The 20,958-nt window shown below is 44.4% G+C and overlaps 3 protein-coding genes across 8 annotated transcripts; 1 reads left to right on the forward strand and 2 right to left on the reverse strand.

Annotated features, from left to right (window-relative positions):
• The first annotated feature begins 2,167 nt into the window (after nucleotides 1-2,167).
• On the forward strand, nucleotides 2,168-12,432 carry LOC125770435 (uncharacterized). Of its 5 annotated transcripts, none has more exons than XM_049440055.1 (5): nucleotides 2,168-2,680; nucleotides 7,665-7,971; nucleotides 9,195-9,792; nucleotides 9,875-10,199; nucleotides 10,274-12,432. In XM_049440055.1, the coding sequence occupies exons 2-5, from the start codon at nucleotides 7,680-7,682 to the stop codon at nucleotides 11,498-11,500; spliced, it is 2,442 nt and encodes an 813-aa protein (XP_049296012.1). In that variant the 5' UTR covers nucleotides 2,168-2,680; nucleotides 7,665-7,679; the 3' UTR covers nucleotides 11,501-12,432. The 5 variants fall into 5 exon arrangements, with proteins under 5 accessions (XP_049296012.1, XP_049296015.1, XP_049296013.1 ...); XM_049440058.1 differs by lacking the exon at nucleotides 2,168-2,680 and adding an exon at nucleotides 3,095-4,475 and having other exon boundaries at nucleotides 9,198-9,792; XM_049440056.1 differs by lacking the exon at nucleotides 2,168-2,680 and adding an exon at nucleotides 3,095-4,018.
• A 1,087-nt stretch (nucleotides 12,433-13,519) lies between these two features.
• LOC125770421 (uncharacterized) lies at nucleotides 13,520-18,581 on the reverse strand. 2 transcript variants are annotated; one of them, XM_049439985.1, is made up of 8 exons: nucleotides 18,006-18,581; nucleotides 17,210-17,301; nucleotides 16,875-17,095; nucleotides 16,029-16,802; nucleotides 15,610-15,963; nucleotides 15,104-15,532; nucleotides 14,385-15,027; nucleotides 13,520-14,313 (listed from the first exon to the last, which is right to left on the reverse strand). In XM_049439985.1, exons 1-8 carry the CDS (start codon nucleotides 18,234-18,236, stop codon nucleotides 13,623-13,625), a joined length of 3,435 nt encoding a protein of 1,144 aa, XP_049295942.1. In that variant the 5' UTR covers nucleotides 18,237-18,581; the 3' UTR covers nucleotides 13,520-13,622. The 2 variants fall into 2 exon arrangements, with proteins under 2 accessions (XP_049295942.1, XP_049295941.1); XM_049439984.1 differs by having other exon boundaries at nucleotides 15,104-15,550; nucleotides 18,006-18,429.
• A 405-nt stretch (nucleotides 18,582-18,986) lies between these two features.
• Nucleotides 18,987-20,649, reverse strand: LOC125770467 (DNA primase small subunit). Its single transcript, XM_049440150.1, has 3 exons — nucleotides 20,380-20,649; nucleotides 19,334-20,291; nucleotides 18,987-19,256 (listed from the first exon to the last, which is right to left on the reverse strand). Exons 1-3 carry the CDS (start codon nucleotides 20,513-20,515, stop codon nucleotides 19,061-19,063), a joined length of 1,290 nt encoding a protein of 429 aa, XP_049296107.1. The 5' UTR covers nucleotides 20,516-20,649; the 3' UTR covers nucleotides 18,987-19,060.
• Between the last annotated feature and the right edge of the window lie 309 nt (nucleotides 20,650-20,958).

Here is a 20,958-nt window from a genome sequence, read left to right on the forward strand (position 1 = left end):
TCGCTTATCGATTGCATGTCGTTGAATGATGCACTCCAATAGACTCGGCGTTGCGTTGCGATGTTTTATTTCGTTCATTTCTTTCCCTATCTTTCATGCGCTCCGTCTCGTTTTCATCCGCTCGTAGTAGGATTCAGCAGGAAGTGCAACTGTCGTTTCACGAGCATCCAAATCATACTGGCCATTTTTTCTACATCGACCTAAAAGGGTGCACAGAGGTCTGTCATTCGCCCGAGAGCGTTAAGATTAGATTGTTAGCAATTAGCAAGCGACATAACATAATTTAAAACTAACGAAATATTCTACAGACGATCGGCTGCTAGCCGGCGACCAGGGTGATATCGCACTGAGCGTACTGGAGCATGTATCGCTGTAAAATGTAAAATACAAATTTTAACCAAAAAAACCCACAACAACTTACAATTCATTTCAAATCCACCATACATATCACATTCGCTTTCGTTTGTTTTAACCGTCAGCACACAGCATCAAATGGGCAGAATCATGCTTCCGTTTTGCCATTTTATAATCAGCGTAGATCCAGCCGAGAAGTTGTGCCTGTGCGATTTATTTTGCCTTTGGTTTTGTTTATGTCCATTACCATGAACTATTCCATGCCGCTTATCGCGCCGTTGACCACGGGGGCGGATACGATAAGTTATGCGCAGGGTAGTTTAGTGGACTGGCTAGTAAACTCTACGATACGCAAAGTCTTCTGCTCACAAGTGGGAAAGAGAGAGAGAGAGAGTGGGAATCAGCATGATCGACGGGTTGAAGATTGAAGCTGAACGTAAATTGAGCAATGGCCGATATTTCGTTGCGTTCCTCTATGATTGAGAAGGTCACGGATGCGAACGTACATAAATTGTGATAACTTCGAGCGTACGACACAGACGTGACTACAGCGTTAGCTGGTATTGGTACTGGAAGATTATTTTAAAATAAATCACAAAGTATTTGATTTGTTTATTGTGGTTATTGTGTCCTTGGGATATTTGTTTAACAGGTTCCAGGAAAGGATCTACTTAACGAAAGGCGACAACAAAACAATAAATTTCGAGCTCGTTTCGTACATCTATGTTATGTGAGCGATGTTGCACAAAAGTGAGTTTCTATATTGCAAAATTCCTCAAATGGAGTTTAGTTTGTGATTCCGCCGGGCCTGATGTTGTCATTTACAATTATCCAACGGAGATGATGCATTATAGCACATCCTACTCGGACCGGCATGATGTACGAAGATGCGGATTAACTTTATGGCGCTATTTCGAATTGTTAATTAAATGAAACAACGTTTCCCTTTATCGTTGCGTCAACGGACAGGGTAATACAGGGAGGATGGTGTTAGCAAATAGACATAAAGTTTAATTTTATATTCTGAGTTCCAATGACGGAGTATATCGCAGGTACGGCATGTTAAAGTCTTCCTTTTATTTTATTTTATAGACCAACTCATCTGAAACACAAATTGATTTGCAGATTGCTTAATCAGAAGTATTAAATGTACATTTCTTGAATTAGTTTTGTAGGCAGTTTCCAACGGTTTTTTCCAACACTCCATAGTTCTCTTAGAATGTATGTTCAATTTCCTCGTTAAAATTATCGTTACAAACATATCTTTAGAAAAACGCTTCTTCTCGGCTTTACCACCTCTAAGATCATGCCAGGCTTATAAGACTTATGTTTACCTCGAAGTCCTTGCTACTGAGGGACGGTTCAGATAGGATTTGATACCCGGTCCTGTCGTGCATAACAGGCGTCGTTTGTTACCCTTACAAATAGTAATTTTTTGTTACCCTTACAAATAGTAATTTTGGGGCAGCCCGGTGGTGCATGAGATAAATGGCGCGCGTCCACACGGCAGGACCGGGTTCAAATCCCATCCGGACCGTCCCCCCGTAGCATATGGGCTGACTATTCTGCTACGTGGTAAAATATGTCTTGATACGGCCAGGCCGTTCTAACCGAGCAAAACAAAAATAGTAATTTTAAACTAAAATTATTTCTTAGAAACTGACAACAATATTTACTGAAAGCTTGCTCCACTAACATCCCTCCAAACTTCCCGGGAGTAAAAGAGAAAAAGGATCGCAGGATACCCGGTTTGCTTTCATGCTGGTACTATGGGGTCGTGCTGCTCTAGGCCGATTAGTGCGCAGAAGCGACCCAAGAGAGACGTTGCTGGCTCCCTTGAAAAACAAACGTACGAATACTGCTGAACTGCTGCTCAGTGTTCGTCGGTCAATTGCTCAGCGCGTCAGTCGCCGTGGTGAAGTGTCGCGTGAAAACCATCCGTCCTGTGGTGCTGTTGTGTGTCCTCAGGATGCACAAGCACAGGATAATGCAGTATTACTAGTTAACAGTGTGTGGTTCGTTGGATAACAAAAACCTCCCCAAAAACACAACAACAAAAAAAACTAACCCAATGTAAACCGACCGAAGAGCGCCTTCATTGAACGGATGTGTCCTGGACAAGGATCGCTTGCCATTTACTCTACAAGAGCTGCACCGATGGTCCGATTTGGGCCGGAGCTACTACTACTACTACTACTACCACCACGACTACCACTATTTGCTGCTGGGTGAAACAGCTGCGGTACTTCCTGTGCGTGTCGTGTCGCCTTACTTTGCTGCGGAGTACACGCGTGTGAAGCACCGGAGGCACGTGGGCGACTGTGGGGTAGGTAGGATTTTGTTCGCGTCATGTTGTGATACTGCAGGAAACGGACTCCAATACCGTGTATCGGTGTGTCTGTGTGTGTGTGTGTTTGTGTGAACCATTTCTAAGGCCGGATGGAGACGCCATGAAGCAACAAAAAAAAAACATATGAGTGCACACAAATAAAAAAAAGGGTCTAATATTGAAACCAAAGCGTCTTCAAAGCGTCTTTTAACATACACAATAAAGTCATCCAAAAAGTTGTGTCTGTTCCGCACCCCTTTTCTACGGATTTTGCGTGGCGATTTTTTTTTTAATTCACCCCTAATGCTGCAACTACTGTCGCGGTTCTCCCCCCGGCCCGGTAGAAGGAAAAAGGCAGCATCTGGACGCTGTATGTGCGCGTGTTTCGGCGAGCGAAGCTAATAGTGTGCAAACATCATCGGCCGCTTCGATGCTCTCCGGGCATTAGTTTCGAACAGTTCGTTCTTCGCGTAGGCTTGCGAATTGCGCGCTCGCTGTTTAGTGTCGTAGCGCGCGTACTGCTGCGATGTGTTTATGCGCTTCCGTCTCGTATCTGGGAGTTTTGTAACTATTCTACCAAGTGTTGTGCTAGGTATGACGTTCATATGCAAACCTTCAGGGATAATAAAGAGGTGGAAATTTTTTTGGGGAAATAGTTTTGGGTACATAGTTTTCCCGAGTCTGTGTGTATGCGGAAGAAACAAAGCGGTAAAACATTACCTCGTGTAGAGCGGCCACCGCACACTCGCTGTTTGTCAAGTGATTTATTTATAACATCGAATTGCGTTTGGTGAAGTGCTGCGCAAACATTCCTCATTCTGCGGCACTCCTCCGACTGGCTGGATGTTCTCACTCTAGCTGCCGCTGCCGAGGAGCAGATTTTCTTCACATTTGTTTTTCCTTTTGCCGCCAGTTCTGTTGTCACAAATGCTGGATGTGTGTGGGTGTGTGCTTGCCGGGAAATTCAGAAATGTGCATGTGTTTGGTGCGTCAGCTAAACACAATCGTAACTTTAGAGAGGATGTAGCAGTGATTGGTGAAGATTGCTGCCCCATCTCAGTGTGGTGAGATGCGTCTCATGTTGGGTGACTACAAGATAATGCTCTACAGTGAGCGACTGTAATGAGACTGAGCGTCTAATCGCGAATGATGCGTGCGTCTCCCCAGTCTCTGTGTAGTCTCAGTGTAGTCCTGGCACCTGGACAAATGGAATACGATTCGGTGATCTAAGATAGCGTGACTTAGTGGCATTTGCTGTACACTTGTGGTAATCCACACTCTCGTACGTCCCACGTAGTGTTGATACGGTGTACAGCATGTGGTAGTGTCAAAAAGGTCAGTAACAGACGCCATAAACAGACAGCTTGCCGGAGGAAGAACACCTCAATTATCAAATATTCATCCAGTGGATTGTGCCGAAATGATAAGTGTCCGAAGCTGAAGTGTGCTCCAGATGCTCTAGAACTCATGCATGAACTTTGATACCCATTCGTGTCACTTTTGTTGAACCGATTCGATAAACAACTTTCATCAATTACTAAGCCATTTCTAATCGAACACACAATTAGATCATATCGAGTGTCATCAAGAAGCTTCGCACCAACAGTGTCGTTGACAACATTATAAAAAAGAGAGATCGATTCGTTGGAATTTGTATTTGTACACGATTACCGACTCAGTGTCTACTAGCTCTCTACACACCAGGGATTCACGTCTACACCTCACACAAAGTCAACATTCATTAGCATTCTTGTGCGAATGTCCAGTGCTTTCCTTGCTTCTTCCAAATTAAGTAAGTCCCCGGTTCCGTTGCCATGACAAAACCGGATACCTGCAAAATGTAATGTCTGGCTGCAAATATGGGGTATGTTTGTTTATTTTCAAAACAAACAAAAACGTTGTTTTTTTTGGCAATCACACACATAGTGGTTGCGTTGGTATTGATGAACGTAAAATTGTGTGCAAAGACCGATGAAATGTGGTGGCCGAAGAAGAGACCGATTAGTTGGATTTTAGAATGGTACAAACGGACGGAAATAATTGCTCCGCTTGTGTGTTTGTGGTTGTCAACGATGCGCCAAGCGTGCAGCCGTCGTATAAATCCCCCCAAAATATGGCAAACTAAACAATGATGGACGATTAAAAGTATGCGCTTGGTTGAAGGAATTAAGCCCTGGCAAATTCTGAACTGAACAGACAAGATCGTTGAGACGGACAGGAAATAGATCGCGTCTGGGATGTGATCATGCGCTACTGTGTGGAATAATGGAGCTATTTTTAAACATTTTTTGAAAAATGATGATTTATTGCAGCAGATATTAAAATTATTTTCCTTAATGGTGATGTATCCATAATAAATTATAGTATTTAGTAGTATCGATAATAACGATCTCATAGTCACAAATCACTGAGTGGTTTCCAAAGATCCAAAGATTGTTTACTATATGAACTATAATAAGTAATATATAAGCCAATAAAAAAATCAAATATTTGTTATGCCAATCAAAAAAAAACGGACCAAATTCCAGTTAGTTATCACAGTAAAGTAAGTTACAACACAGAGTAAGTTAATGCATGAGCCTTCAGTCCAGCTTTGGTTTTAATCCTGCTTGTGTAAGCACGAAGCAAAGCGAAACGGCCCCCCGGTTCTTTGTAAAGCTTCCACAAAACTACCCCAAAAATTGATGATGGCTCATTATATCGTAGACATAACAGTTTAATAGAGTTACCGATGGCACAGGGAATAGCGTTTTCTATTACACAAGAACGTTAAATCCGGTGGCTGACGATGGCTCAATCAATGGGAAAGGTCCTTTAGCATTTCCTGTGACGTCACACCGTACCGGTATTAGTCATCCGGTTGTTAATCAAACAGAGTACGTCATCAATGTATAAACACACACACACACACACAAATAGCAGAAGAGAGTTTCCCTCCCTTCGAGTATGGTTCGATTTTTGCCCGCGTGCTTCAACTTTGGTGTTGAATGAGTGTCGGCAATTACTCAAACTATGGAGCAAAATTGGTCCCGACCGTCCCTACATAAGGGAAGCATTTTACGAGCAGCTGGTGGAAGGATTTGTCCTGTGCCATACTTCAAGAAATGGCTTATAAAAGCAAGAGCGAGAGAGAGCGAGTGAAAGACCATCGTAGCCCCGAGGTATGTAGCAAAAGGGTTCTCGTAATAGGGCACGGAATTATTGATGCATTGTGCCACGTCGTTAGTGGACCTTGAATAGATTTTCCGGGCCCGGGTACGGAAAGCGATAGTAAAAGGAAGTTCACAGCGTCTATCAGTGCGGGCCCAGCCAAACACGGTCGTTGCCTTTTATTGTTTGGTGACCTCCTTCTTCTTCCGGACTTGCCCGATCGTTGAGCCCGAATGGAGTCTGCCGATGTTGTGCAGTTGCAGTTGCACCGCGTGTGTCATGAGACGCCAAACAGGACGAAGGCGAGCACCAGCTCATGGTGGGGAATCCAAAAGTTCGTTGCAAAAGGATTATTATAAAGCCGTGAACCATTCAGCAGCGGAGAGCTTTGCCAAAGTGGAATGAATTATTAATGGCTTAACATTTTAAAGCTGGGAGCTGTCTACTCCGGACATTCGGCAGTCATTGAGGAAGTGTTCAATTGATTTCACTTTCAAAGGGATATTTAATAAGGCCTTATCGTGGTATTTAAAATCTTAACACTTTAGAAGTAAAGTAAATAATTGATGAAAGTCGTCCATATACTTCTATGCCATTCCAAATTTTCTAAATTACTATTATTCCTCCTCTAATTTCATCATGTTAGAAACGATTCCACAATACACTTTGCAATAAGATGCTTAGATGCACTTTTGCAGTGAGAAAATTGAACAAACAAGATTGAAGCATTGCGAAAACAGATCGCCCCAGGGCATTCGTATAGAAATAGATTCTGCTCATGCTCTGCTAACGGAAGCAGCGTAAAATACGCCACTCAAGGGCTGAGAACTGGGCAAAGAATAGGGTTGCTGTATGAATGTTCGTCTTCAATTACTCTCAGCTCAGCGCCTGTCCGTGACGATCGTGACTATCAGTGCGCTCGATCGCATCCAAATCGGACTAGATGCGCGTGATTGCATCTCATTCATGCGCCGACAACTGCACCCCGAATGCTCCAGCAAATGTTTCGTCTGTTGTGCGAAACGTTTGGAATTTAATCACATCATCAGCCGGACAACATGACGACCGGTAGTAATTATCAAAATTCCCACCGATTGATGGTAAATGTGTGTGTTTGTGATTTTTTATTAGCGAATGTGACCTTGCGACCTCGAAAACCCGGATTTATCATACAAAAGACCTTAATAAAAAAAGGCATCCGTCTAATATCACTTTTGCTTTGCTAAAAGTAGCTTCTCTCATCCATACTGAGAGACCTTGACGTGAAGAAGGTAAACGATCACTCTTATGGATTGTCCAGATTCTTGTGATTTTGCCAAGATTCGCACACACAACATTCACCGGGGATAACGATGGCCTTGAGTCGCGTCATGAGTCTCGTCATCGCAACAAAAAAAGACATCAACAAAATTCCCAACATGCCATCGGTTTGTCTGTCTATTGCCTGTTCCAGTGATAGGGGGATGCCGCAGGCATTTATCGCTTCAAAAACATAACGTTGAAGCAAGAGGAGACCTAAAAAAAAAACGCAGTTCAAGCAGTTTGAAGCATCATTAACTAATCAGTGACGAGATGAAACGAAAAGGAAATAATGAATTACTTTGAAAAGATTATTTTTTGTTTGTTTGTTAACTGATAGGATTTATTCCAAAGCGGTTAAACTGTGCATGACTTATGCGGTTGAAGTGACAATGTGCTTTGATTTCAATAGGTCAATTTAATTATCTGGTTGAGGAACTTCTTCACAAAAAAAAATACTAGGAAACGTATGAGATCATTTGCAGTCGGGTTTTACTCACGATCGTACATTCGTTTGCTTGCTTCCTCCCAGCAATGAGCATACACTATGAAACCATCGGTGTTACAGACACTGCTCGAGCCCGCGACATCACTGGCGGCTTTCAGTAAGAAGCAAAGGCCGCAACATGCCACCTGCACCAACAACCGGCGGGATGCCGGTGTTCGTGGACTCCTGCACAAGGACAAATGTCGTGCACCGGGACGTGCGCCGGTGTTCGCGGTCGGCCTACTGTTTTGCGTCACCGTGTACCTGTACTTTACGACCACCATCTGGCCCGATACGACCCAGATGATCGTGACTATACCGGCAGATGATGCCGACCTACCCGGACCAAAAGGTAAGCCCAAATCAAGCTGAAACTGGTCTGGTGCATGCATGAGTGCGTTAATGTTTTTGCGTTGAATGATTCTTACTGTGTGTGTGTGTGTGGTTATGTGTCCTTGTGCATGTGTGATGTATTTTGCAAATCAAAAAAAAATAATTCTTTAAATAGTTTATCGCTGAAGGTTGGTTGTTTTTTCTATCATTGAAGTTTTTTTTAATTTAATTTAAACTGCACCTTCCAGCGTGTTCTGTTTGTTCTGGAATATTAAGCACCTGCATAATATTATTTGGGAATTTAATTTTTAATGTTTACAAAAATAAAAGCCATTTAGGTGATAAATTTTCTGACTTTTTACTTTAAACATAACAGAATATTTCGATATGCCGGTAATAAGAAATTTGTAAAAACCGCTTTGAATTTTTTTTATGGTTTTGAAATCAATTAATAGCTTGCATACTAATTGCAATAAACTTTTATTTAATCAATAAAAATACAAAAAAACAGCTTGACTCTCCATTTAGCGATAGAAAAACACACACGCTTGTTTAGTAAATATTGTTTTCCATTTCTTTTAGCTAGTTTTTTTTTCTCTCTTCCTTACTTTGAAATGATGTAAACCATTGCCAATGATGCACCCAATGAGCACCCTACCCTACGTAGTGCCACCGACAGCGGCATAATGCAGAAATCGATTGGTTTTTTAATATGTCTTTCTTATCTCCCATTTTATTCCATACCCATTGTTTTGCGTTCGATTCTTTCTTCCCGTATCAATCCGTGCACAATCCGTGGCGCAATGTATTTCTTTCTTCTGTACAAACAAACATGTCCCTATCCCGGGGTTAAACCCTACCCCCCCCTATCCGGGTGATATCTGTCTGTACATGTATGATTTAATTACGTGCGAATTGAAATTAAAAAAAAAAACCGAAACCTTTACACGCCTTGCAATTTAACAAAACACCGCCCCGCGTTAATTGTACCCTGTGATTTTTGTTTATTCTAATGCACGCAATACATACACGTTCCTTGTTTTGATGTATAAAATAAAAATAACCAAAATACACAAAAAAAAACAACCCTTTTCTCCTGGGGTGGGGGTTCCAATGTTTGTTTTGAAATTGGTTTAAACAACAACAAAATAACATAATAATTGATTGGTTTGAAAACACAATAACCAAACCTACTTAATCCCCCAAAACACCTTGTAACAATGTTGAATTATTAAAAAAAAGAAGACCAAATTGCAACAAAATGCACCAACAACAACCAGGCTCATGCTTTACAAGCGAGAGCAGATGAACTGCAACTCACTTCCAATCGAATTATTCCGATCGTTCCCCAAACCAATGCCTCCACCACCACCACCACTACTACCGCCGCCGTCGCCGCCGCTGCCACCGCCCTTGCAATCAACAACGTGCCGTCGACGGGGCTGATCGAAAACGGATGTAATCCGGGTACGATTGGTCACCATCCGACGGTGGCGGATGTACCCTTGCTTACTAACACCACCATCACGACCGAACCGCTCGATCCATCCGCCCCAGTGCCAAAGGGATTCATCGTGTGGGGACCGGGCTGCCAGATAATGGATCTGAACCCGGTGGCCAAGGACGTGATGCGGCTGTTCAGCAAGGAGCGGTTTGTGCCGTGCAGTCCCAAACAACCGCTGACAACGATCGAGCAAAACTTCGACAACGACACGGTACTGGTGCGCTTCCATCACGATCGGATGGATGCGTTCATGCCGCACTATATGCGGTACGTTCGTTGCTGCTACCAGAGCATCGAACGATCGGGGACAAAGGATAAGGCTGATAAAAATTTCTGGTAAGTACATGCGCCACCGTGCCAAATGCGGCACTGAGATGTGTAGCAGCATTAAGTATGCATTCGTTTACCATTTGTTTAGGGTTGGAGAATGTATTACTTTCAACGAATCGTTCCTGGTGCCACCTTCGATACGAAACGGAATTCTAATACGATGCAAAGCAGGTGTATCTGAGTCGAGTAAGTCGAAAAAAGCGATCTACACTAACGTGCATGCACTGGTGCGTCCGCAACCGAATGTCCGGGAGCGCATAGAGAAGTTTAATGGACGAGCCGAGAAGCGACCGCTCAGCGTACTCATGATTGGCATTGACAGTATATCGAGACTGAATCTTATCCGTGCGATGCCGCACACAGCGCAGCATCTCTATGATACGGGTTGGTTCGAGCTGAAAGGATACAATAAGGTTGGTACTCAGCTATTACTATTTCCATTTTATTGGGGAATTTAAAAAAAAAAAACGATGTCTATTCATTGCAGATTGACGATAACACTTACCCGAATCTGATGGCCATTCTGACTGGGTATAACAACTCACTCGCCTACTCCGTGTGCAATCCGAAGAAGGTGGGCCAACTGGAGGAGTGTCCGTTCATGTGGAAATACTTCGCCGACAATGGGTACGCGACGGCTTACGCCGAGGATGAGGCTGGCATTAACACCTTCAACTACCACAAGTATGGCTTTGTGGTGCAACCAACCGATCACTATTTCCGCCCGGTAGCACTGGCGGCGGAGAAGAATCTTTCCAAGAAGATGAAAAACTCGCTCACCTTCTGTCTCGGGTATCAAAACTATGCCGATTACATCTACCAGTACGCGCTTGACTTTGCGTCACAGTACCGGAACGATCCGTACTTCGGGCTGTTCTGGACGAACACGTTCAGCCACAACGACATTAGCGATCCGTCCTCTATGGATCAGCGCATGAAGTACTACCTCGAGCAGCTCGATGAGCGAGGAATTCTGAACAACAGTATGGTGGTGTTCTTCAGTGATCATGGACTACGTTTCGGACCGGTTCGTATGTTGCTCACCGGTTGGTTGGAGGAGCGATTGCCGTTTAACTTCATCTGGCTGCCGGATTGGTTCCGGGAAGAGCATCCGGAAATTGTGCAAGCCCTAAAGATTAATCGCAATCGGTTGACCAATCCGTACGATCTGCATGCCACCCTGAAGCATGTGCTGGAGCTGTCGGGCCGGATCGATAATCTTCCCGGGCCGCTTAGCTGTCCCAACTGTCAGAGCATCTTCGTGGAGGCGCCGTGGAATCGTTCGTGTGAAGAGACGGCTATCGAGTCCCACTGGTGCACCTGTGCCAACTTTCAACCCATCGACAAACGGTCACCGATGGTACAGAAGGCGATCGCATTCGTGATCGATTACGTGAACCGTGACCTGGAGGACCACCGGAACAGTACGACGTCCAACTATGCTTGCGCTAAGCTAACGCTTGGTTCGATCACGCTCGCTAAAATGGCACGCGAACCGAAGGGTAAGCTACCGTACAAGGATTATCTGCTCATCTTCGAGGGTAAACCGGGTGGTGGGAAATTCGAATCCACGGTAAGACACTATCAGGAGCGGAATGCGTTCGAGATAACCGGATCGATTAGCCGGTTGAATGAGTATGCTAGTCAAAGCGAATGCATGCATATAGACTACCTGCGGAAGTATTGCTACTGCCAGCGTACTAAACTTTTCTAGAGCGATTAGCGATTAGAGGATCGTGCCGCATCGTGCATGGAACGATCAGGCGTACATTTGTAGTTAAACGATTAGTAATTTTTATCGCGGCCTAAACTAGCGAATGCTTCCTATTCTAGGAGCGTTCTCGTTTCAAAGCTTATAAAGCTATTCTCCTATACCATTTCAACGTTGAATATCGACCTTCCTTGGCTTTGATTTCACTTCTCGAATCAATTCCTGTTGTTAAACCTATTACATCACATCCAGCGCTACTACTTTCAAGAAGGTAGAAAGGATTCGCATAGTTTAATGTATCGATTGATCGAACCTACTAGCATCAAAACCACTTACAAACGAATCAAACGACGTTCCTTTCTGTTAGGGCAAACTTTTTTTTGCGTAGTTTCGCATGCATGAGCAAGTTGTTTGGTAGAAGCAATCTGTGCCAATGAGGGCAAAGGTGGAATAGTAAGAACTTGTAGGACTAAGAAATGTAGAATCGTGATCTGTAGAACAGTAGTGTGAAATTGAATGAGTGAATAATCAGAGTTGGCACAAGTAAAGCAATGTGAACGAATTGAATTCGAAACGAAATTGCTAAATTGCAATTGCTGCGCATATGCAGAGTGTAGTAAAATGTAGTTGAATCGCTCTATCTTTTTGGAGGAGTAGTTTACAACAACAAAAAAAAGAATCCTCCCAACATAGAGCTCGATTCAGAATAGATATTTTGAAACCTATTATTGTTACGATGAAAAGATTGTGAATATTTTTGTTTACTCATTAAGCAATCATGAACTAGGTTGCATGATACAAATATTAGCATTAGTTAAGTTGATTTAGCGTGGACCAACATGCATGCTAGTAGCGGAACGCTTGCAGCGTTGCAACGAATGTCACTTGCAACGAACGAAAGCTGTATTTGTGGATGTATATATACATATATATATCATGCAAAAAAAAATCCCACAATGTTGTGAACTAAACCTGAGGTTAAATTCTTTAGAAAGTAAAGTAAAATTTACATTCACTCTGAAGTAGCGTAAGGAAAGGAACGCACCCATAAGCGTTCGGATAGAATAGAGCCACTAGTGAATGATATTAAATGAAGCAAACATCAAACTAAGGCTCGATAGCGCACAAGACAAGAGAGGGAAAAATGCTAGTGATTACATTTTACGAAAACAATAGAAACCATAAGATATTGCATGTACAATGCTCCCATGTGTGTTTAGGCGCACTGTACATAGTTGAGATTTAGTAGTCGAAACCTCCCCTCCATCCCCCGGCAATGGTTAGAAACCGATATACAACATTAGACGGAAATCAAACAATTGTGAAGGACGCAGAACTCAAACCAGATGAATACTATTTTACTTTTGTTATTTACGAATATTGGAATTATTAAACAAATGCAGTGAAAATGGTTAAATAAATGAATTTAGAAGATCATGAATAATGGGCGTGTGTTTGCTATGCTGAAATGTGAAACTTCGTTTGATAAGTATGATTACTTTATGTAGTAATTTATATCATATTTAATGTTGATTTATTTAAATGTAGAAAGCCTAAATAGGGGTGTTGAACTGGGTCGTCCAGTGTCTAGCCCACAGGAGTCCGGAATGTTTTATTTGTTGAACGAATTTCCTTCGTCTGAGTGGTTTCCATTCGAATGGACAACGTCCTCATTTTAGAGGCATACGTGAGTACCAACACCCCAATGAAATCCCAGGGCACCGCGAGCTCCAAAACCGGAAGACGACCCTCGACACCGGAAGAAGACCGCATGGGAACATCACCACAGCGACACCAGATAAGGACATCGTACGATCAACACCGCGATAGCAACAGATGACGACATCGGGGAGAACTGTGATTGTTTTTTTATTCCTGTAGAATCTGGAACCGTATTGATGGAGAACCGTTGATGCGTTGGAATTGATGGTCGATAGATAAAATGCTAAGCTTTCAAAACAATAGTACAAAACAGGTTGAGCTGGGGAACAAGCTTAGAAATCAGAAGCCTTTGTAATCACATCTAATTCAATAAAGGTATATTTTTTGTTGTTATAAATCGATCACGATTCTCATAACTTGTATATGGTAATTGCTAGGATAGTTGGTAATACGCTACAAAAGCCTAAGTTTCATCCCTTCGATCGTTGTTGGTCGTTCCGAAATGTTCATTGAAGTACGCATCAAACCTGGATACGGCACTGCACGAGCTGCGAGCACTTCGTCGATCGTTGCCAAAGCTGCCACCCGCAAATGCGCCATCGTCTAGTTGATCCACCGAGAAGGTGCGTGTTGTCAGTAACATCCCAACAGCAGACGCTGTCCGTGTGATGTTACCTTGCGATGGGAACTTGGTAAAGCATGTACACACTTTGCCCAAGGCACTCGATCCTGTCGGATCGGTACTTGGGCCGGCCGGTGATTGAGGCTGTTGTTGCTGCAGAAAACTCTCGGTACCGTTGGTTGAAAGCGTACTGTTTCGCATCCTTTGTATGTACTCTACTGTTACGATACGTCCGTTACAGTTTGAGCAGTACAGGGAGCTTGGCTGAGTAGTGGTGGCGGGTGTTTGGGCTGACTGTTGCCTATCCGCAAGATGTTGCTCCCGACAGACAGGACAGTATTTGCGAATCATATCATAACTACTGGTTGAAACGGCGGTAGGGGCACAGGACGTGGCGGTACTTGCGGGTTGGTTGATAGGTGGGCTATTCGTTTCACACAGACAAGAACTTCGTGCAAACGAAGCCGAAGTTGTGAGTTGAGATTGTACAGTTCGGTTGGAATTGATCGTTTCCTGACTGCTACCGGTCGAGCTGAAACGAATGCAGAAGTTTTATGTAAATTGATCAATCTTGAATAAAAACATGTGCATTTGGATACTTACACCCCAAGGTCGTCTGATGGTCCATTCCCATAGCCGAATAAATATGCATCAATCTCCTGCATCTGATCGATATCCAATGAGTTGAACGTGTTTCGTGCCATGGAAGTCGGAGGCACAGGATTTTGTTGTTGACGATCCAGCCTTGGTTCGTCTAAGCTACCGCCAAAGGTTTGCCACGGACGCTCTGCACGATTGGAACCGTTCCAGATGGGAGTTGGAAGTATAGTACTAGTAACTGGTTCGATGTTGCCACTCGATGGCATATTATTACTGGTAGTACTGGTGTTAATACTGTTACTGTTACCGGTGCTTCGATCGCTGTTCACAACATCACAATTAATAGTAAAAGGAATAGCGCTGGAAGTTGGCAGGTGAGTAGGGATGGTGGATTCTCCAACGGTAACAACGCCACTCGTTGATCCACCAACGGCGCTGGGTAGATAGTTTACTCCGAACGTGATCGGAACAGTGTCTTCCGGATGGCTGCTCGGCATACCGCTGCTCGCAATGCTGGCCGCTGACAGGGTGGCACTATGCATCGCGAAGAACCGGGCATTGCTTTGGTCGTACGTTGGTGGCGGACTGGACGTGGGATGACTGACGATGACGCTCTGGCTCGGGCCCGTAGACGGCGCTGGAGTTTCTGTAAACGCCATTCTAAACGTCAAAGCTTACACTACGGAAATCTGATTTGTGCACCATTCGGCCAACAAACTCACCCAGTATGCGGGAGCTGATGAAGAAATTGCCACTCTCCTCCAGGTTGCTCCAATTAGCCATTCGCAGATCGCGATCCTCTTCATCGATGTCCGCATCGGAGTATCGCTCATAGGTATCACCATCGGAAGGACCATTATCGCCCATACCGGAACCTAATCCTAGCGAGTATCCGCTGGTCGACGGAATGCTTTCCGATTCCGGGGGCAGCTGTACCTCCAGGATGGGATTGTTCACTTCCGACGTATTGCTTTGTCTGCGCGACCGTCTCATGCGGCTACGTCTACCGGAAGCTGATGAGGACGATCGTCGACGGCGCTTCCGTTTCATCTCCTCGTCCATGCCAACTTTAATGATCTCATCATAGTCTGGCGGCGCTTCGTACACTGGCGGATCGTCTAGCTCCTCCGCGCCATGGGTATTGTTGCTGTCTACATGAATAATGCTCACTAAAGACGGATTCTTTGCAGTACTGCGGCTGCGCAACGGAGCGGGCAATATAACTTACCTAGCAGCTCACTAATAGTTTGCAGCTGACTCTGTAGTTCCCGTTGCTGACGTGCTCGATTGCCGGTACGATAGAGCAACACGATAAGGGCCGATATCAGCATGATCAAACCAAGGCTGCTCGCAATGAAGATGATGGTAGCTGTACGGAGATCCGGATAACGATCCATCTTGGGGAAGTAGTAGTTCGGGGTATGCGCATACCAGCGACGATCCATCGGTTCGGTTGACCATTCCTGAACGCAGCTTTCCGGCTCGTCACTATCATCACCGCAATGGTCGAAACCATCGCAGTGCAGCTGTATCGGTATGCACTTACGGTTCTGACACAGATATTCGGTCCCCATGTAGCAATCTGTGTCGAAAAGGCGAATGTTCGATAAATATTGAGAGGCAGGGCGAAGCGTTCGGAACACTTACCCAAATAGCTAAAACCCGAGTAGACTAAGGCCAATCGTGAAAGGTGTCCAAATGACGCTCTCAGATGCACATAAAACCCAGACGTTAGTGGAACGACTAGATCTTTCTTGGCCAGCGCAGTGTCCGCTTTCATCACACTAAGCACCGTTCCATCCGATGTGGTACCTTGAATGATGGTTAGCATAGAATGTGGACCAAGCTTCTCGAACGTGTCCACCTTTAGCGATAGATGCGTTTTCAGATGAGCGTACGTGTTCGGAGGCTTGAGCAACCAAACACAGTCATATATCCGGGTGTCATTGGCATTGCCCAGCATCTTCATCATCGTAATGGCGCCACCAATGTTTTCAACCACTCCACCACAGTTCGTATTCGGATGGAGTGACTCGTCCGATGAGCTGGCTACATGCAGGAAAGATACCAGCGCACGATACCCCAGCCCAGAACCACCGTTTGCGTAAAACCGTATGATCATCGATGGTCCAGTGCTCTGGAAAACTGGAGGTCGAAATATTGCCCCCGAAACGGTACCCAACCGTTGCCCGTTCCAGTCGTAGAATTCCATCGTGGATGTTTTGGCCAGCTGAAAATCGCTGAAGATGACATTGATCCGACAAGCCTCGACATTGCAGCTGAGCACATATTCCTTTCCGAAGTCTCGCGGATAGTAGGACGGGAAGTAGGGCGTGGTAATGATGCGATGATGAAGATAGTTGTTAATGCTGGTAAGATTCGGAGCGGGACCAGGATTAGCTTGAATAGTTTCACGGTTTCCTAAGGAAGACACGCACGTCCATCTGGGTTAGTTTGACAACAATTTACGAAAGGAATGCAGAAATGTCTTACGTTCAGCGACATATTCCAAGGTAAATGCATGCGTATGGTTACTCCAGTAGATGAACTTGATCAACACCGAACGGGTTTGCGTTTGGTAGACAACATCATGGCCACAGTTTCGCCGACCGGTGTGTTCCGTCGAATCGAACGGTGGCTCAGTAAACTCGAGATAATCGCACCGGCAGGGCGGTTCATTATGCACGGAACACTTGGCGGGAAAGTTCGAGTAACTTTGTATGGAGTATGTGAAAATCGATAAGAATTACAATTATTATTCAACACTAAGGGTGATCCATCGCACACGCTTCGCGCCACCGAAGAAAGCGTTTAGTGGTGCTGCTTACCTTAATGAGATTTTAAAATTGCAGGACGGGCAGGTTACCAGCTCGAGTGTGCAAACGTTGGGGACAACGGTTTGGTTTGCTGCTCGTGGAATCTGCAAGAAGTTCCAGAGTTCAGTTGATATGTTTGCATGCGTTAACTTTAAGGGAATGTGTAATTTTAAATTTAAACTTCAAAACGCTGGACAGAGTATGCAGCTTTGGAGATAAAAAAAACCCTCCAAAAGAAAGGCTATATAAGGGGCAGGCCAAGCCCTCGGAGGTTGTAGTGCCACAAAGAAGAAGTTAAGTTGAAGACCGCTCCATTTCCGTTTGTCAAAGCTTAATTTACGAACAGCACATTGCAAGCGATATGCCAATAAGCGTCCGGTAACAGTCACCTTGTTGCGTCTTAGTATTTCTAAGCCAGATTATAAGCCTTGACCTTTACATGTTGGCTCAGTCCATTAGGTCGTTTTGTCCGAATGAATCACTAGTACAGTACAGTTGTACAGTACAGAAACGTTCGATACTTCCGCGCTTAACCCAAACTTTTGAATATATAAATAGATCCAAAAAGAGTTTTAAATTATGTTCAAGAGTTATGAAACACATAACATATTGGAGTTCACACATTTTACAAATCATACGTTCGGTCTCATGTTGGCCAACCCTTGTCCAAAAGTATTGTTCACGTCCGTTTAATTTTTGGCGCTAACGTTCCTCGAATCCGTTGACGCGTTATTATAGAACCCCTTAATCCAATTAACAACCAAAATGATTCACAAAAATCGATTCCGCTGCTTCCAGCGACACTTACGTAAGGTACCGACACATTGGTCGCTTGTAGTTGACCATGATCGCCAAGCTCAAAGTACACTCGGTGCCCATTATACACTCCGCAGATTTCATTATTCCGAAACACCTTTGGCAGACATCGGACTGACGGGATCAGAAAGGAAACGCTGCACAGAACCACCAGACCGATTCCCAACGGTACCGACGTGGGTAAGCAAGGATTGCGTTTAGCCGTACGGCTACTATAAAGCATACTCGAACTGATAAACCTTTGTATAGGGGAGTTCCACTCCGGAAGGATTTCAATTGCACAGGAACTCTGTTCTAACAGTTGATATGATTCAGCGTACGATTGCAAACGATTGTGAAAATGGTTGTGTTTTGCTTTCGAACTACACTGTTGGCGTAGTTTTTCCCGCTGTTGCTAGTTTCGTGTTCGTTTCGTTTGAAAGTCGCGTTGATACTGATTTCCCACTAGCCTCTTGGGATAACGTCAACGACTTTCCGGAAGCCATGCAACTGCCCAAGCGCAAGGAATGGGGACGGTTGACAACGCTTAAGGGCCAGTGGGTTATATCGTACACGCAGCGGATATGTGCAAGAATAGCGTCAAACAAAAACAGGTTACGTTGCGTCCAGGAGTGGCGCATTGAGTGATTTCTATCTAGCCGTTATCTAGCGTCCTTCCGCAATGGTGCGCAATTGTTACATCCGTTCTACGGTTATGAACGAGGAGAAGCGGAATTATTTAAGCCTTATATCATGAAGTGCACGGCGGTGGAAAGGATATAACAAACCGGCGAATAGTACACTAGAGAGGATTTTAAAAATTTTGCCTAGAAACCGACCGTGGAAAGAAATTGGTTAGTTCCATAAAAGGAATTTCATTCATGCGACATGCGCCAACCCTTTGTGCTTTCTTTCCGTTGTTGTTGGGCGGTTGGCAATTTTACATAAACTCTTCGGACAAAAACAATTGTCACTAATTACGACATACAGAGTGCGAAGAACCGGGCGGAAGGCACAGTATCGCTTGGGCTGCATTTATTTCCACAAACCAAAAGCCTATCCATGTGCTTAGAATTCCATTTTCATGTCGCTAAGGGCAGCCGCCTTGCCTTTGAACGTTTGCTCAAGCTTGCGAAGAAACTCTTCAAATATGACCGTGCCTTTGAACATGCTCGTTTTCTTGTAGTCTTTAATCTTCGAACGGGTCTCTTCCCCTTCGACGGTATTCTTTTCGTCAAAAGCGTTCACTTCGTTCAAGAGATTGCTGTGTGGAAATAGAAATACGAAGGTTTTAACTGGATGTCTGCGTGTAACGAAGGTGTACTGGTACAATATACTTACGTTATGGTGGGCACGTCTGTCGGGTCGAATTTGGAAGCGATGTTTGGATTGAAGGGAATGCATACTTTCCCAGTTTTGGGATGCACACAGAAGGGCGATTTCAACAGATGGTTAAAACCTTTCGTAACATTTATGTCGAGCCGTGGATAGGTGAACGCCAGAATTACTTCCTCCACGATGAACTTGTACCGCCGATACCTGTTGATATTGCCAGACATGCGTAGTTCCTCGAAGTATGCAACGAACTCCTTCCAAACGCTCTTCGAATCGCTCGGACCCGCTTTAAAGCGCTTTTCCAGCTCTGTTCGCATGGTCGTATCCTGCACAAGGGCCAGCAGCTTTTTTACACCCTCCGGTTTGCCGAACATGTTCTGATCCACCAGACATATCTCTTCGAACAGTGGTGCCACAATGCGATAGGCACGCTTCACACTGTGATGCATCTCGTCATGTATGCTAACGCGTGATGCCGTTCCTTCACCACCGGAAATTAACACATTCAGGTACTGGGCGATTGCAGATCGTCCCGGCGTGTCGAGATGGCGCGCCGATTTATCCGACACCCAGCAATGAATACCGCGACGACCACTGAACACCCACAGCAGATGCTCGTAGCCGAAATCTTCCCGAAGCGCTTCGTCCAGTACGCGACACGCGATCGACATAAACTTCCAGCACAGCTGGCAAACGTTCGCCTCATTGCAGCACGTTCGAATGTCGTCATAATCGGTCATATCGATATCGAACACCAACTCCCTTTGCACGGGCTGCATCGGAATGCCGCCACGGTGGTCTTTAGGGCGAATGTTGTACACTGGACCGATATCGATTTTAAACGGAGCCCGCAAGCAAATTTCACGCTCCAGTTCCTGCTGTGTTTCAAACGATTGGTAGCGTATGTATACATCATGCTGCAACGTGAAGGAAAACTCGCGGTTCGAAAACACGGACGATTCGGCTGCAGGGAAAAAAATGACACGAAATTAATGAATGAATTTAGGCTTCAAGGCGCAACATTCTCTCTCTAGGGAACGGGGGAAACTTACAGCGTCCATACGACATCCACCGGTAAAACTGTTTGTGAGGAAACAAACGTTTGTAGTACAGTGGCAACAAGTCCTGCAGTATGTTAGGATCGAACTCGGATTTGGTTTTCGTTGTAGAATCTTCCAGCTCAGGCATCGTTGGGAAATGGTCGATTAAAATCACACACAAAATAAGACACACCGTTGAACGAATGCGATATGTTCTGCAGATGCAAAAGCGCGCCAAACGCCAGGTAAACAAATAAACAAATGTAAAATCTGACAGTTTATCGCACAGCGGTACTGGCTGATCTTGGTACTGCGGTACTCGAGATTACAGTGGAGCGCCGGTTATCCGAGCTCGTCGGGACTCAGCCCTTGCCGGATAAGCGAACTTCACGGAAAATAGGCATAGCTCTTTTTATTGATAAATATTAGTGATTAGTGTGTAATGGGTAGACTTTTTTTTATAAAGCTAAATGTTAATTTTTTTTATTTATACTTTGCAAAGTAAATCTGTTTTTTTCGAATTTGAGCAAATTATATCATTCCTTGTTGAAACTTTTATTTCTTGCCATCATCGGTTTTGCATTTCACATG

Source organism: Anopheles funestus, chromosome 3RL, assembly GCF_943734845.2.
Source record: "Anopheles funestus chromosome 3RL, idAnoFuneDA-416_04, whole genome shotgun sequence".
Classification (NCBI taxonomy): domain Eukaryota; kingdom Metazoa; phylum Arthropoda; class Insecta; order Diptera; family Culicidae; genus Anopheles; species Anopheles funestus.

Coding starts and splice junctions, on each gene's coding strand:
- LOC125770435 (XM_049440055.1), top strand. CDS start 7,680: ATGAAACCATCGGTGTTACAGACACTGCTCGAGCCCGCGACATCACTG. Junction 9,793..9,874: donor AAGGCTGATAAAAATTTCTG/GTAAGTACATGC, acceptor CCATTTGTTTAG/GGTTGGAGAATGTATTACTT. Junction 10,200..10,273: donor AGCTGAAAGGATACAATAAG/GTTGGTACTCAG, acceptor TATTCATTGCAG/ATTGACGATAACACTTACCC.
- LOC125770421 (XM_049439984.1), bottom strand. CDS start 18,236: ATGCTTTATAGTAGCCGTACGGCTAAACGCAATCCTTGCTTACCCACG. Junction 17,302..18,005: donor CCAATGTGTCGGTACCTTAC/GTAAGTGTCGCT, acceptor AACTTCTTGCAG/ATTCCACGAGCAGCAAACCA. Junction 15,964..16,028: donor CTCGGGTTTTAGCTATTTGG/GTAAGTGTTCCG, acceptor TTTTCGACACAG/ATTGCTACATGGGGACCGAA.
- LOC125770467 (XM_049440150.1), bottom strand. CDS start 20,515: ATGCCTGAGCTGGAAGATTCTACAACGAAAACCAAATCCGAGTTCGAT. Junction 20,292..20,379: donor GTGGATGTCGTATGGACGCT/GTAAGTTTCCCC, acceptor TTTTCCCTGCAG/CCGAATCGTCCGTGTTTTCG. Junction 19,257..19,333: donor ACAGACGTGCCCACCATAAC/GTAAGTATATTG, acceptor ATTTCCACACAG/CAATCTCTTGAACGAAGTGA.